Here is a 15,957-nt window from a genome sequence, read left to right as displayed (position 1 = left end):
CTTGTTTTAAATTAGATTTATTTGCAAAGTTACACAGTGGATTTCCACGAACTACCATGAATTACTCAACAACTCATAAGAGGGGGTCAGTATTAAAGTGGCTATCTATTGAAATGTTATAAATTTGGCAACTAATGTAATTAGTCGCCGCCCCCACCCTCTGGAATGCTCGACCACAACACATCCGTAGCTGTACTGACCTCCAATCCTTCAAATCATCTCTTAAAACTCATCTGTTACGCAATGCTTTTAACACCTTTTAATCTCATTTATACATTTTTGCTTTTTGTTCATCTAACTGTGCTTTTGTAAATTATGTATTCTTGTTTTAAGTGCACATTTTTATCCTGTGTTTTAAGCTCTTGTAAAGTGTATTTGAGTATGATGAAAAGTGCTTTCAAATAAAATGTATTATTATTATTATTGTTATTATTATTAATTTACAATGAGGCTTGAAAACCTTTGAGTGCAACTGGACATGTAAATGTAATAGTCAGTAAAGTAGGTAATGCTACTGCAACATGAACCAGGGGTGGTAATAATTGATTTCACTACGTACATGGGAAGTTACAACATCCACGCAGACCTCCACTGAAGCACTATTCTTCAGTGTTCACTATTTGATTTAAAAAAAATAAAAATAATGGACTAACCACAAATTCATTCTATATTCTAATCATGTGGAATCAAGGAAACAAAGACGTGTGAAAAACATTCACATTTGCAAAAATAACAGACCAGAGGTTAAGAACAAGCAGATCAGATACTCATTCACCCTCTAATTACCTTCTTCATGCTGGCGCCAGCGTAACTTTTGGCCTCCTCCTTGAATTGGGGAAGTCTGTAAGAAAAGGAAACAAAAAAAAATTTGGTCAGGGATCAGGGTCGTACCTTGTCAAATTACCTTGCCAAATTGTACAGTTTGGTGCAACTGCTAACATTCTAAAATTGATCAAATTAGAGGAATCATATTCTCATTGTTCGCGCTGCATATGTTTTATAGACTCGAGATTTGGGGGGTGGGGGGGACAATAAAGCTGCCTAAATTTAATAAATGTAAAGACTGATTTACAACTACAAAAAGAGGCACAAACTTGATTGCTAATGCACAGACGAAAGCTGATCTACTAACCAGACACAATATTGGGTCTGCCCAAATTAACAATGTGGCTATACGGTTCATTATGTGCATTGTGGAAGATCCAAAATATTAATCTCGGATATGCAATGTTATTTATGAAACCTGGGGGAAATTGCAATGGCTCATTTTGCACTAGGTCTAAAAAGCAGGTGCAGCTGTGCCAGCCTCTGAGAATTTCCGTGCGTCTCTGTAATTTGATTTCAATGCTGGGATTACTGGGATTGATGTCATACTAATTTAAAATATGAGTGTGTATCTTCATTCCATGGCAATGAATCTTGCTAAAGCGAACAGTAACTGAAGTTGAACAGTCACAGTAAAAGTAAAGCTTAGTTTGTAAAAAAAAAATTGCTTAACCATTGAGTTGCCCAACTCTACTGGTGTTAGTTATGTTTATCTTCTTACGGTAATCTCTGACCCTGATGTGAGCACTCTGCCAATGCTATCAAACTTGGCAACCAGGTATCCTGTGTGCAAGCATTAGCTACACCCTCAAAACATACATTTTCTAATTCTGGGGACACCGTCGGCCAGAGGCAGCCTTGTCTGTATTTTGAGAAAGTACAGTCAAACCTCGGTTTTCGTCCATAATCCGTTCCAGAAGGCTGTTCGAAAACTGAAATTGTTCGAAAACCGAAACCACACTCTTTTTAAAATAAAAATGTTTCTTGAACATGTCTGCTCACAATGGAAAGCAACACGAGGAAGCATCACTTGCTCATCTACCCGAGGAAGCGTCATTTCCTCGTGCAAGGAAGGTGAGAGGAGTCAAATGGTGCATTCAAGTGCGGTCAGTTTGTCCGAGAACCGAAATTTGTTCGTCATCCGAGGCATAAAAAACTTTAAATTTTTGGTCGAAAACCGAATTGGTCGAGAGCCGAGACGTTCGAAAGCCGAGGTTTGACGATCTTGTTTTTTTTTTTGGGGGGTCATGAAAAACCTTCATTGAGCAGGTGCTTTTCAGTATATAGTGTAGCAGTGAGCATTGGAGACGGACCAGTCATTTGTTTGCAACTTTTCTTTTGCTAATGATTTGTGGTTTATTTTTCTATACAAGAAAACTGCTTTGACAAAATTATGGGAGTGACAGAATCCTTGTATGTAACTGTTTGTCTTCCATTAACAATTCTAGCACCATCACTTCAAACTTTATTTTTTGCTTGTGCTGCTCACCCGCATTTTTCATGGTGAAAACTATCAGAGCTAGCATAAATTCAAAGTTCTCTTAACTATGACAGTGGCAATCTCTACCTTTTTCACACCTGTTGCCAACATCGCGTGCCAACGGTTAGCGAGACAACAATTTAGCACTAGCTATTTGCAATTTTAGTAAAAAAGCGCAATCCTGGTAAATCAACCATAATCCACCAGCCGAGCGTATAACCTGTTAGAGGGGTCATGTAATTGAGTGACCACGAATTGTGATCCTTCTAAATCGGGCGATTTTGTGCCAATATGTCATGGCAAGCATAATTACATTAGCAGTATAACTAGAATACATGAGCAGATAAATGATTAATTAGCGATAAGGACAACAAACTAAAAACACAGGTAAAAAAAAATGTAGACCATGCTGTCAACCACTTAGAAGTCAATAACATGGTGGGAATCTCAACATTCCCTGCCTAAGTCTCCAACAAACTTCTCATAAGATGGTGAGCAATGTCATCAAAGTGTGTGTGTGTGTGTACATGCGCGAGTCTCCGTGCGTCTCTACAATTTTGTGGACTTTTAGGCTTTACTGGAAAATGAGATGTCACCAGCAATCACATGCACAAATATTTAAAAAAAAGAAAACGAAAAAAAAAAGAAAAACAGGAGAGACCAGCACCCCCTGACATTAACTGTGATAATAGAGAGTTGCCTCACAAGCATGATTATTGGATGAGCTGTGGGTCCAACAGATTAACATGCTAATACTCTTATAATCCAAGAGTGCCGTCAAAGAGACCAACAGCATTGCTCATTGAGGGCTCCAGTTCACTCACATCCCTATTATCCACCATCTGTGGACTGGAGGCTGGTGGAGTTTGAACAATGAAAAGTAATATTCGTGTGTGCCTGTGCATATGTGTGTGTGTGTGTGGGGGGGGGGGGGGGGGGGGTGGAGGTTTGTGTGCGTGTGCGTGTGTGTGTGTGTGTGTGTGTGTGTGTGTGTGTGTGCGTGCGCGCATGTGGGCATGTGTGCGCACGAGTGTACGTGAACGAGAGAATGCGAATGTTTGTGCATATGTCCACATCTGTAGTCCTGTCACTTATAGAGGACTCCTATGAAGTAAAAAAAAAAAACAACAACAAGGATTTCATGCTGCATTTGAGAAAAAGAAAAAAGCTCAAAAACATTGAACAGAAATTGTTCTATGAAAAAAAGGGGGGAAAGCCACAGGTGCTGAACCACGACTTTGTAGGGGTCAACTGGACTTCAAGAACTAAATGGAAAAAAACAACTAGCAACCGCAACAAGCTTTGCTCTATTTATAAAGAGAACCCCATACATCATTTAGCATTATTGCAAAAGGCAATATGTGTATTGAAAGCCAAAACTGAATTATAACTGCCCCGACAACAAATGCATAGTTATTGTTGGAAATGCATTTCATTTCATGTCTATGGGTACATACCAAAAAAGTTTCATATTATGTATATATATTTATATATATACATAAAATATAGTAATCCCTCGTTTATCGCGGGGGTTACGTTCCAAAATGAACCAGTGATAGGTGAAATCCGTGAAGTAGTGAGCTTTATTTTTTACAGTTATTATACAATACTGAGCTATGTATACAATGAAACAAAGGACCAAAACCTGTTTTCAGGCCCAAGCACAAAAAAACTAATGTTTTCAACAAATAACTATAATAGTTTTTGGAAATACCGTACTGTAAAATAATATTGCTTGAGCGCGTCCTCAGGTGCCTTTGCAGAACGTTTAGTCGACATTGTGGGGTATGTATGTACAAAGACAAGGTGCGAAGACTGTTCACGTTGGTCAGTGCCTTAGCCAATCAGGAGGCAGAACGCAATTCACTGTTTAAAAGCATTTAAAAAACGGCACTAAAAAAACCCGTGAAACAGTGAAGCCGCGGAAGGTGAACCGCGTTCGTGCGAGAGATCACTGTATATGAAAAACTGTACTTAAGTGTGATAGACAAAAACTTTACCGCAACAAATTTGAAGGGCATAGCCAAAGACGAGTTTGTTATGTCTATTTACCTGGAAAACAGTAGCTGCACCATATCAACAAGGGTGTGTTCAGCTGATTTTCTGAGTAGCTCTGTGTGCACAGGAAAATAAAACAATCAGTTTGATGTAAAACTACGACAGAAATAAACAAACCTCAAGAATGAATACAAGTAAATGGCAAACAAATGCGAGGTTGGGTGACGAACCACTTAGCCGCATTTCAAAGCAGATTCGGAAGCAGGACTGCATGATCTCACAAACGGACTCATTGGTCAGATGGGCTCCAACTGGTGTCAGCAGCAGTGTCCTCAAGACCTGAAAGAGGATCATAAGCTTCGGCATGATGTGTCATTGTCTATCATGTGCATCTTTTAACTTCAATTATCTGAAAATGCCTTGCTTAAATTAAGTATGCTTTTCATCATCCACATACAAAATAAAATCAAACAATCCACATGCAACAAAATCAAACAATCCACAAGCAACAAAATAAAATCAAACAATCCACATGCAACAAAATAAAATCATGAAAATATGATGAAATAGAACTACAGGGAAACTTTGAATACAATGTTCCTCTTTCTAAAAATATGTAAAATCCGCTTATTCTCTGTTGTGATGTCCAGCGGATGTTACGTACTTGCAGAATTTTCATAAGGACCACTTCATCACTGGCAGGGTCTGTTCCGACAAATCTGGCATGCGTTACAGCGTCTGCCATGTTCTCTATGGCCTCGGCTGCACCTTCATGGTTAGCATCTGCAAATACAAAAATAATCAGGTTAATGTAACTGAAGCAAGTTGAACTGAAGCAAGTTGAGGCGATTAAAAGTGCACTGGATTTCAATTAACTGTACAAGTAGTATTCAAGTGAGGAGAGAGGAGCGTCAGTGCGGAGTGCGGATGTGTATTTGGCATTGAGAGTCGGCACTTAGAATTGATGCGGATCTAAATGGGACAGGAGAATTGAACCACCCTATTTGTCAATGGACCCTACAGCTTCTTGTTTCCTTTCAAATTTACTTTTTTTTTGTAGCAGAAGTGTGTAATGTCATGCACGCTGTGATCATGACTTCTCTGATCCACTGTTGCAACGAGACTGATTCTCTCTTCTTTCATCTATAACTGCTTCAATCAACAAGGCATACATAGGAATAATTGAGACTGAATTACTGTATGGTAATACTGTGCAAGTTTTATCATATTTGTTAAGTAGTATGTGAAGCGCTTTGTGACAGCTGCAGCTGTTGTGCAAGCACTAGAAAAATGAAGATGTATGATATTGTATAAGTACCGTATCATAAAGTGACAGCTTCAGCGACAATGATAAAAACAAGTGACAGTCACTCAGACACAAACCATATTTGCGCTTTATCTAAAACCTACTAAACAAAGGAGAACATATCTCGTTACCCACCTATGAGTACAGTAGTCAAAATATTAGGGGTATCACGATTTGGATTTTTTTTTTCATTTCGATGGAGATTACTACAAAATCACTTACATGTCGCCCATCTTTTTGAAATAAGATTTACTGTAAAAAGTTTAAATAATAAAACGAACGATTGGAGACAAGACTAGTGTAAAACTGGCATAAGTCTCTGTGCTGTAATAAAAAGAAAACAATAAAATCGAGAATGAAATAGAATCGTGACCCTAATATCGAAAATCAAATTGAAAAAAATATATAACACAGTAAGTTGTACAGCATTTGCTTCAGTTCATTTTTCATGATTTTGCTCCCCACAACATGAGACCAGATGCGGCCTTTTGTGTATTGTTTTGTGTTTTTTTGTTCTTGTAAAGTGTCCTTGGGTGTTTTGAAAGGCGCTTAAAATTAATTATTATTATTATTATTGAGAGGGACACATGGACAAATTGATAGGTGGCGCAACGGGTAGTGTTTTGGAAATCTGAGTGGCTAGCAAGCTCTCTGCCAGCCTGTTTTTCATTACCATAACTGTTGAAAACAGCAATTCATTCATAATAAGCAAGGGTAAAGAGATGAGCATATTGCAAGCATAGATGGAAAGACTGATAATAAAAGTATCTTTTTTAAAGTAAAGCGACAATGCAGCCTGTCTATTTGTGTAATGCAGAATGTGGAAATAAATGTCTGACATTTCTTAAAAAATATTATATATACTGTATATATATATATATATATATATATATATATATGTATGCAGAAGATGTTTTTTGAAATTGATTGGTATTAAGGCAGGCAATCACCCCCTGCAAGGAGACCAGAGCAACAAAGTAACAACAATAGAAATGATGCAGCAAAAGCCTTCACTGAATGAAGGAAGTACGTTGGAGTGTCGTTTAAATCAGACCAGCTGCTATATAAAGCAGTTGGAATACTTCGTAGCATGTGCCACATTGGTCAGGCATCAGTTGAGAAAAAGTACATATTTTCTGCTAACCAGAAGATGGCAGTATTTGACAACACTCAGATTTAAATAATATTCTATGACATATTAGAATGCTAATTTCATTTTGGTGCAGATACGAATGCAGCCAGTAGGTAATAGGATGGGGTTGATAGCCTTCTGCTGGATTAAATCCTCTGTAATTAGATACCACATTGAGAATGAGCCTTTTTGTATTCCAAATACAACAATTGTGAATTTACCTTTCTTAGTTATACAGTATGATGGACAGTGCGAATAAAGTGGTCGCCCAACGTCAAGTTTTCAAATTTTCCACACGAACCTTTTGTTCTTAATAGAACAGCAAGAGCTTTAAACAATAAAATGAAAGGGAATCTGTCTGTTGTGGTGAACTGACGGCAGGTAAAATTGAACTGCATGATTTAGTGCAGTTCAACATAGCTGTAACTTGGAACTCTGTTTGTTGCCTTATTCTTAAGCGTTATCTTAATAATTTCTGCCATCTATTGAATTGGATTTCAATATATTGTAACATTGTGCGTTGCGAAAGTAAAATGAATCAAAAGACGCAACATTTATCACCTTGAATTTATGAAATATGCTAAAACCTAAAATCGATATCATTGTAGGTAGAGATATGCAAAGTAATTGCATATTGATTTCATCGACAATATACTGTACAAACACAATTCCAATGAAGTTGGGACGTTGTGTTAAAAAAAATAAAAACAGAAAACTGTGCAAATCATGTTCAACCTATAATTATTTGAATACGCTATAAATACAAGATATTTACCATATTTTCCGCACTAAAAGGTGCACTGGATTATGAGGCGCACCTTCAATGAATGGCCTAGTTGGTAATTTTTTTCATATATTGGACGCACTGGATTATGAAACGCAATCTACAATGCATCCACTAGATGAAGCTATGCTCCTTCCATTCGACTCGAGAGGCGTTCATGACCGCCTCTGAAAAAAATGTAAATTAACGATTACTTCAGTGAAACTAATTTATTTTGTGATTTCCTCACTTGATTTTCTCTTTTGATGCATTCTTTTCAATTTTCGTAGTTTCATTGAAGGAATCGTTAGTTAACGTTTTTCGGAGGCAGTCATGAACGCCTCTTGAGTCGAACGGAAGAAGAGAAGGCACGGAGACGGCCAAAGACGTACCTGTATTTGTTGAGACTGTGAAAACCATTAATAAAGTGTGCGTTTTAAAAAAACAACACCACAGCTCTCCTTTTTTCGGAGCTGCAACAAAAACGTATTTAATAAAGCAGCGACACAGTTCACTGAACGAACAGCAAGTTATAACATTGTAAGCATGTGTCCAGCAAGGAGCCATCTTAGGGTCGACATGTTACCGTAATGACCATATACAAGGCGCACCGGATTTTAAGGCGCGCTGTGAGCTTTTAAGAAAATGGAAGACTTTTCGGTGCGCCTTATAGTGCGGAAAAGACTGTAATGTTTAAATTGATAAAATTAATTGTGTTTTGCAAATAATCAATAAATAAGAATTTTATGGCTGCAACACGTTCTAATAAACCTGGGACAGGGTCATGCTAACCAGCTCAGGCCACCTCGCGTTGTTTCCGCGGAAATTTAGCTCCGGCTTCTTGACTTGGCGTTTGTCTTAAATTGTCTCATGGCTGCTCAATTGCCATGTTCCTCCGCATAACTAATCGCTTCAAGTTTGAACTGTGCTTAATCGGCATGTCTCTTCATAGGTGCCATTTTCCAAGGTTCGAAGCTGTTTTGACCAATGCACGTACCGACATGATACCCGCCTATTGGTGGGCGTGCCTTTCATGCCCACCCTTCCCCTTTAATATCCGCGTGCTGTCCTCGGTTACGTCCAGATTTCCTCTATTTAAACAGCATGCCTGCATAACATCAGATAGTCAAGCGGAGCGCTCATCAAAGTACACAGCAACATTCACAAATCTTTTAACTCTGTGCTTAGAATAGGTGCCCGCATTATTAGGCGCCCTGTCCATTTTGGAGAAAATTTAAGACTTAAGTGCACCCTACAGTCGTGAATTCACGGTAATTCAATAAGGACACCAATTGTTGAAGCAATTCTTTCCTATTTTTGTTTGCTGTACAGCTTCAGCTGTTCAAAAATCCGGTTTCTCTGTTATCGTATTTTAAGCCTAATGCACCACACCTTTTCGTTGGGAGACAGGTCTGGACTGCAGGCAGGCCAGTCAAGTTCCCGCACTCTTTTACTCCAAAGCCGCACTGTTGTAATCTGTGCATTGTCTTATTTTTAAAAATAAAATAAAATAAAAAACAGTGGTGTCCACCGAAATTACATTGTGTGGATGGCAGCATGCGTTTCTTCCAAACTTGTATGTCCCTTTCACCATTAAGGGTGGCTTCACAGATGTGTCAGTCGCCCATGCTATTGACACTATCACCGCTCCATACCATCACAGATGCTGGCTTTTGAACTTTGCATCCACAGCAGTCAGGATGACTCTTTTCCTCTTTGGCCTGGAGGATATGACATCCACAATTTCCCAGAGAAGCCGGCAGCGTTTCTGGGTGTTGTTGATGAACAGCTTTTGCTTTGTACAGTAGAGTTTTAAATTGCAGATGTAGCGCCAAAACTGTATTTACTGAAATTGTTTTTCTGAAGTGTTCCACCTTGACACATTGATGTCGGTTTTGGATGCAGTGCCACCTGACAACACTGAATATGCATATTTTCAACGATGTGAAGTCATGCAGTTCAAGTCATACTAAAGTATTTTGTAAGTTTCATCCAAGCAAAACGCAAGTTTGAAAAATTGCAACTCGAGTCTAACTCTAGTCAAATCATGTGACTCAAGTACTCCACCTCTACAAAATGTGGGAGTTCATGTTGGGATTAATGGTTGCCTTCATTTGTCTGTAGTTGAGTACCAGCATCAATCATGCTGCCCTTGACCAAGACACTCCAACCACCATGTTTGACTCAAATTTGGCTTCGTGCTCCTCAACTGGTCACTCCCAAACACAATTGACACCATCTGAATGGAACAATAAGTTTCTTGGTCTCATTAGACCACAGATTCCAGAAATCCATTTCTTTAAGTCTGATTGTTTTGAGCAAATTGATTGAGGCTTTCTTGTGCACCATAACACCTTTTGATGCAGTGTCGAGCACATGGTCTGAGCATAGACAAATTCACCCCCCCCCCCCCCGCCTTTTCATTCTTTGCATCAATTCTAGCAACTTTCTATTTTCAAAACATTCTTCGTCAACCTTGGGGAGGTTGTTCTGTTCAATTGTGTTCTAATGTCATGTCATGACTGGGATTTGAACCATCGTTACTCTGTGAAAGACACCAACTCACTGCATTGCTCAGCTGTGTTTTCATTGACCATCACTGTTTCGAATCTAGTTACCTCACCATCACAATTCGAAATGGTGTTTGTAGACTTGATCTCATGTTAGATGGGCAACAGTTGGATAAGGAAAGTCATTTGTGCTGAACTGCAAGAATACTAAACTTAGCTTAGCATGGTACGTCTCTGGTCAACACCTCACTTGTAGAGAGATCCAGTGTGAGTTAACAAGAATTCTTGTGGGAAAATGTTTCAGAAATCACCACAAATAAATTACAGGCCAATGTAATGCACATCTGTGGCTCCAGCGGGTTGTGGGAGGACTCATTACCGCTGAGATGCGCTCTTAACAAGCATCCCATGGCAGTAATGGAATTCTTGGTGTGGGGCCAGCGGGGGAAGCAAGTGAGCGTGACAGTCGCGACTCAATCTCTCTTTGTGTTTAATTTTATTTTGGATCTTTTACTGCAATGTTTTATTGTTCGTTTTTTTTCTCCAAACAAGTCATCTCGGGCTATAGGAGAAGCCTAATCAGCCACGAGAAGCACTTGACCAGGTGATAGATGGAGAGAGAGAGAGAGAGAGCACTACACCATTGCCTGGTGTGATATGAAAATATTATTTCATCAGAATAGTGTTAAAAGATCAAATTTGGCAAACTAAATTACTTGTAGATGCACGTTATCGTGAGCAAACAGTTAACAACAAAAATCAATTGGGCAAAGTGTGTGCATGGTGATGGTTACGATTATTTGAGTAATCAATGGAATATAATCAAGAGAAGAATCGATTCTGAAAAGATTTGTTTGTGACAGTCCAACTTCCGAATCCAACTAGTTGCAATGGTCCCATTGCAACAAAATGACAGTTGGCCACTCACCCCACCCGCACAATAGGCAATTTATCATAAGGACTCCTTGCAAATTGAACTGTCTGAGTGTGTATGTCATTCAGAAACTCCTCATACAATTTGTCATACCTTTTTTTAATCCATAATAAAATGGCGTGTCATTTAAGGAGGACGCAGGTTGCGAACAGAAAGAGGACATGGATGAAAATAAAGACGAAAAAATGTTTTCATATTTTGAAAGGTGGGGCTCGCTCCCATTCATTTGAATGTAACCAGTGCGGTATATACGCTGCTCACATATATTTTTAACACAAGCTTTGCCATTTCATCCACAGGTCCATATGAAATTATAAATATGTATCAGAATTGTTGTAAAACAAGATAATGGTACTGTATATAATGTATTTCTATCGCTTAGAGGTGTGTGGTGTGCAGATGTTTCCCGCTTTCTTATAACCCAGAAATTTATTTTTTTGATTGACTATAATTTGATACATCACCACATTGTGCAAATTTGATTCAACCTGTCTAACCATTGAAATACATAATAAAAAGGCATCAAATATCATCATAAGTTGCATCTATAGGACACCAGGATCATGTATTGACACATTCAATAAAAAACTAACAGATATGCTCAGTTACAACAACGATAAGAAAACACGAATAATATGTAGTGACTTTAACATTGACTTATTAAACCCAAATGGACACAAAAAAACAACCGACTTCATAAATACTATGTACAGCAACAGCTTTTTCCCAGTAATCCTGAAACCTAGCAGAATAACAGTTGACACGGCCACATTAATAGATAACATATTTATAAATAAGATTGATCATAAAATGGAAAGTGGACTTCTCATTAATGACATAAGTGACCACCTACCTGTTTTTGCAGTTTTTCATAATTATTTTGATAGAAAAGCTAAGTCAACAACTCACATAACAGAAATAAGACTAAGAACCCAACGCTCCACCGATGCCTTTAAGCAAGACCTAGAAAAACAAAACTGGACCGAGGTCTACTCAAACGAAGGCCCAAATACAGCGTTTGAAGTATTTCAGTCTACCATAATCTCCTTATATGATAAACATTTTCCATTAACTAAAGTCTCCAAAAAGTATAAAGACCCAAGTAAGCCATGGATAACGAAAGGCATAGAAAACGCATGTAAAAAGAAAAACAATTTATATAAATTGTTTTTAAAATTGAGAACTGAAGAAGAAGAAAAAATATATAAGACCTATAAAAATAAACTAGTAAATATTATAAGAACCAGTAAAAGAGATCATTATCATGCACTATTAGAGCAGAATAAATGTAACACACAAGAAATATGGAAGATACTTAACCAAGTAATCAGAAATAGTCCTAAAAAAATGGATTATCCAGAGTATTTTATCAAAGGCAAAAATACTATTTTGGAAAAAACTGCAGAAATAGCAACTGAATTTAATGAGTATTTTGTCAACATCAGCAGTAACCTAGCAAAACAAATTCCTGATCCAACAAACTTGTTTGAAATAGATAGATATGTAGAAAAAAACTCCTCCACGATGTTCCTTACTGCTGTAAAACAAGAAGTATCAAATATTATAAAAACTTTTAAAAATAAAAAGTCAACTGATTGCTTTAATATTGATATGACAATAATAAAGCAGATTATAGAATATGTAGTGCGACCTTTCACGCACATATGCAACTTGTCATTCAAAGCTGGTATCTTTCCATCAAAAATGAAAATTGCTAAAGTTATTCCAATCTATAAAAGTGGAGAAAGACATCGGTTTACAAATTATAGACCAATATCACTACTACCACAATTTTCAAAAATATTAGAAAAACTATTTTCTCGCAGACTTGATAGTTTTATACAAAAGCATGCGCTGTTAAGTGAGAATCAATATGGCTTCAGGGAAAAACGGACCACCTCAATGGCAGTTATGGAGTTTGTGGAAGCAATAGCCACTAATATAGACAACAAAGAATTTACTGTTGGGGTTTTCCTAGATCTAAAAAAAGCTTTTGACACAATAGATCACAGTATATTATTGAAAAAACTAGAAAGCTATGGCATTAGAGGTGTAGCTTATAAATGGATAAAAAGTTATTTAGAAAACAGATATCAGTACGTGCAACTCAACAATAAAAAAACGAATCAACTGAAAATCACTCACGGAGTTCCTCAGGGGTCAGTGCTTGGTCCAAAACTATTCATCTTATATATAAATGATATCTGCAAGGTCTCAAAACAATTTAAATGTGTCCTATTTGCTGATGATACAACTTTATACTGTTCTGGAATAAATCTGAAACAGCTCCTGACAACCATAGAAAACGAATTAAACAAATTAAAAAACTGGTTCGACAGAAAGAAATTGTCACTTAACCTGAAAAAATCGAAGTTAATTGTTTTTGGCACAAGACCAATCAAACACCAAGCTAAAATTATGGTAAACTCAATTGAGATAGAAAGAGCGTATGAAACCAAGTTTCTCGGATTAGTAGTAGACTCAAAACTATGTTGGAAGCCACATATCGATAACGTAAAAAGAAAAATAGCCAAAACTGTAGGGATCCTCTACAAAACCAAGGAAGTGCTAAATAAGAGATCTTTGTACACATTATACACTTCATTATTATTACCATATATGACCCATATTCCAAAAACATGCATGTCAGGCTGATTGGACACTCTAAATTGTCCCTAGGTGTGAGTGTGGGCGTGGGTGGTTGTTCGTCTCTGTGTGCCCTGCGATTGGCTGGCAACTGATTCAGGGTGTCCCCCGCCTACTGCCCGGAGATGGCTGGGATAGGCTCCAGCACCCCCCGCGACCCTAGTGAGGATCAAGCGGTTCGGAAAATGGATGGATGGATGACCTACTGTGTGGAAATATGGGGAAATGCCTGCAAAACAAACACACTCCCTATTCTCAACCTACAAAAAAAAGCAATTCGAATTATTAATAGATCAAAATATACGGAACCCACAAATCCACTATTTATCAAATTAAATACGATGAAATTTTATGACCTGGTTGACTTTAAAATCGCCCAATTAATGTACAAAGCACACAATAACCTGCTCTGCCAAAACATCCAGAAGTTTTTCGAAATTCGAGAAAGCAGCTATGATTTAAGAGGTACCAACTTATTCAAAAAACTCAAAACAAGAACAAACATCAAGCAAAGAAGTGTATCTATCAAAGGTGTTAATCTGTGGAATAATCTCGAAACGGACCTGAAAATGAGTAAATCGCTTGCTGAGTTCAAAAACAAATTCAAAAAAATAGTACAAACAACCTACATCAATCAGAGTTAAAATGATAAATTCAAAACATTAAATATAATGATAAATCAGAACTAAGTTGATAAATAGAGAAAGGTATATAAATATCCATTATGAATACAAGAGAAAATTCACACAAGAGTGTCAGGGTGTGGAAGTATATAATCCCGATACAAACCAAAAGTTGTAAAAATATTACGGTTAAGGGTAAAGTATGAGCCTTAATGGAGACTTCTTTCTTCTTACTTTTTTCTTTTCTGATTGATATAAAAATGATTTATTAGATATAAACACATAACGGGGTAGGACTAGATAAGTTTTTTACTTCTTCCTACTGCCTTGAACATAATAACTGTGTTGAATGAAGATTGATTTCTTTCTTTTTACTTTTTTTTTTATCTACCTTATTTTCTGTCAAATTATTACTGTATATATGTTTTATGTTCAATAAACAAACAAACAAAACCTTTGAATCTATGCAAAAACAGCCTGCCGGGACTCAGTCACTTGTTAAATGTGACAGAAATCCGCACAAAGTGTGAGAGTTCAGTGGAGTTCCGCCGCACACCAACCAATTCTCTGAAACTGCTACACAGTCTTGGCTGCTGTCCCGCAGCTCAGTTCCAGGGTGTTGGCAGTCTTCTTATAGCTTTGGCCACCATTATGTAAAGAATTGGTTTTTGGGAGTGAAAAAAGTGTGAGTGAAAAAAGACCAAAATGAACACACCTGCTTCCCATACTTACCAGACACTTTGCCACACGAACGAGTCACATGACACTGGGGATGGAGAATGGCTAATTGGGCCCTATTTCGACAGCTCACCGAGGGGTGTAGTTTTTAGTTGCCAGCGTTTTATACATAAATGGTTGTGAATTTAGTCGGGACAGTAAATTTACACACTATAATACGAGCTATAAAACATTGTTTACACACTATAATACGAGCTATAAAACATTGTTTATTTGATATATATATATATATATATATATCAAATAAACAACATATATACATATATACCTTTTCTCTATAGATATAGATATATACATACACACACACACACACACGCACATCTTTTTTTTCCAAGATGGCCTCGAAATGGCAGCCGACGGCAAGTGCACTTCAAGAGAATTGCTTTTTTTGTTGTTTTTGTCTTTTGTTTTGTCTTTTGTTTTGTCACAGGGTTTTTGGTCAGGGTTTTTGGCCGCGACATTCGTCAAAGGAGAAGAATCTGTGTTTGGTGGTTGCGCCTTCTCGGCAGCACACATGTACCAGCACTGAATTTGATTGGGAGGAATGTCTGCGCCATTTGACTGTTGGTGCTGGACAGACCCAGGGCACTTGTGTTGTTTGCGCCTGTAATGGACAGCATTTGTCACAGCCCTGTTTTGTTCAGCGGAAATGTCGGCGCTGTTGGACAGTCTGCGTTGGTGCAGCTGCATGAATGGCTGCTGATGTTGAGGATGACAAGATTTGGAACTGAGAGTCACTGCTTGGAATTGAAACGGATTTACATGGGCTGGAGAAGTGAACCAATCTCTTTTTTTCCTCAATGGACGCTACAGCTTTTTGTTTACTTTGAAACTTAGCTTGTAGCCGACGTGTGCACATTTTGAGCATGACGTCTCCGATTTACTGGTGAAAGGACACTTTGATTCTCTCCTCTTTCATCTAGAACTGCTTTCAAACAACAAAGTGTATGAGGGAAAAGTGGTTAAGATTACATGACTGTCCGTGTTTTTTATGTTATGTGT

General features: G+C 37.8%; 1 protein-coding gene across 3 annotated transcripts in view; it reads right to left on the bottom strand.

The window, feature by feature from the left end:
* gbf1 (golgi brefeldin A resistant guanine nucleotide exchange factor 1) overlaps positions 1–15,957 on the bottom strand; it is a 101,303-nt gene that overhangs the window by 50,382 nt on the left and 34,964 nt on the right. For all 3 annotated transcript variants that reach the window (XM_086121493.1, XM_086121495.1, XM_086121494.1), the window contains 4 exons: positions 4,968–5,086; positions 4,534–4,642; positions 4,358–4,418; positions 787–841 (listed from right to left, as the gene is read on the bottom strand). In XM_086121493.1, coding sequence (XP_085977619.1) covers positions 787–841; positions 4,358–4,418; positions 4,534–4,642; positions 4,968–5,086 — 344 coding nt within the window. The remainder of the gene's footprint in view (positions 1–786; positions 842–4,357; positions 4,419–4,533; positions 4,643–4,967; positions 5,087–15,957) is intronic.

The sequence above is a fragment of the Hippocampus guttulatus genome, chromosome 10 (assembly GCF_054856545.1).
Source record: "Hippocampus guttulatus isolate MCC_2025c chromosome 10, RoL_Hgut_1.0, whole genome shotgun sequence".
Taxonomy (NCBI): Eukaryota; Metazoa; Chordata; class Actinopteri; order Syngnathiformes; family Syngnathidae; genus Hippocampus; species Hippocampus guttulatus.
The sequence above is the reverse complement of the archived record's forward strand: the minus strand, read 5'-3'. Positions and strand labels throughout refer to the sequence as shown.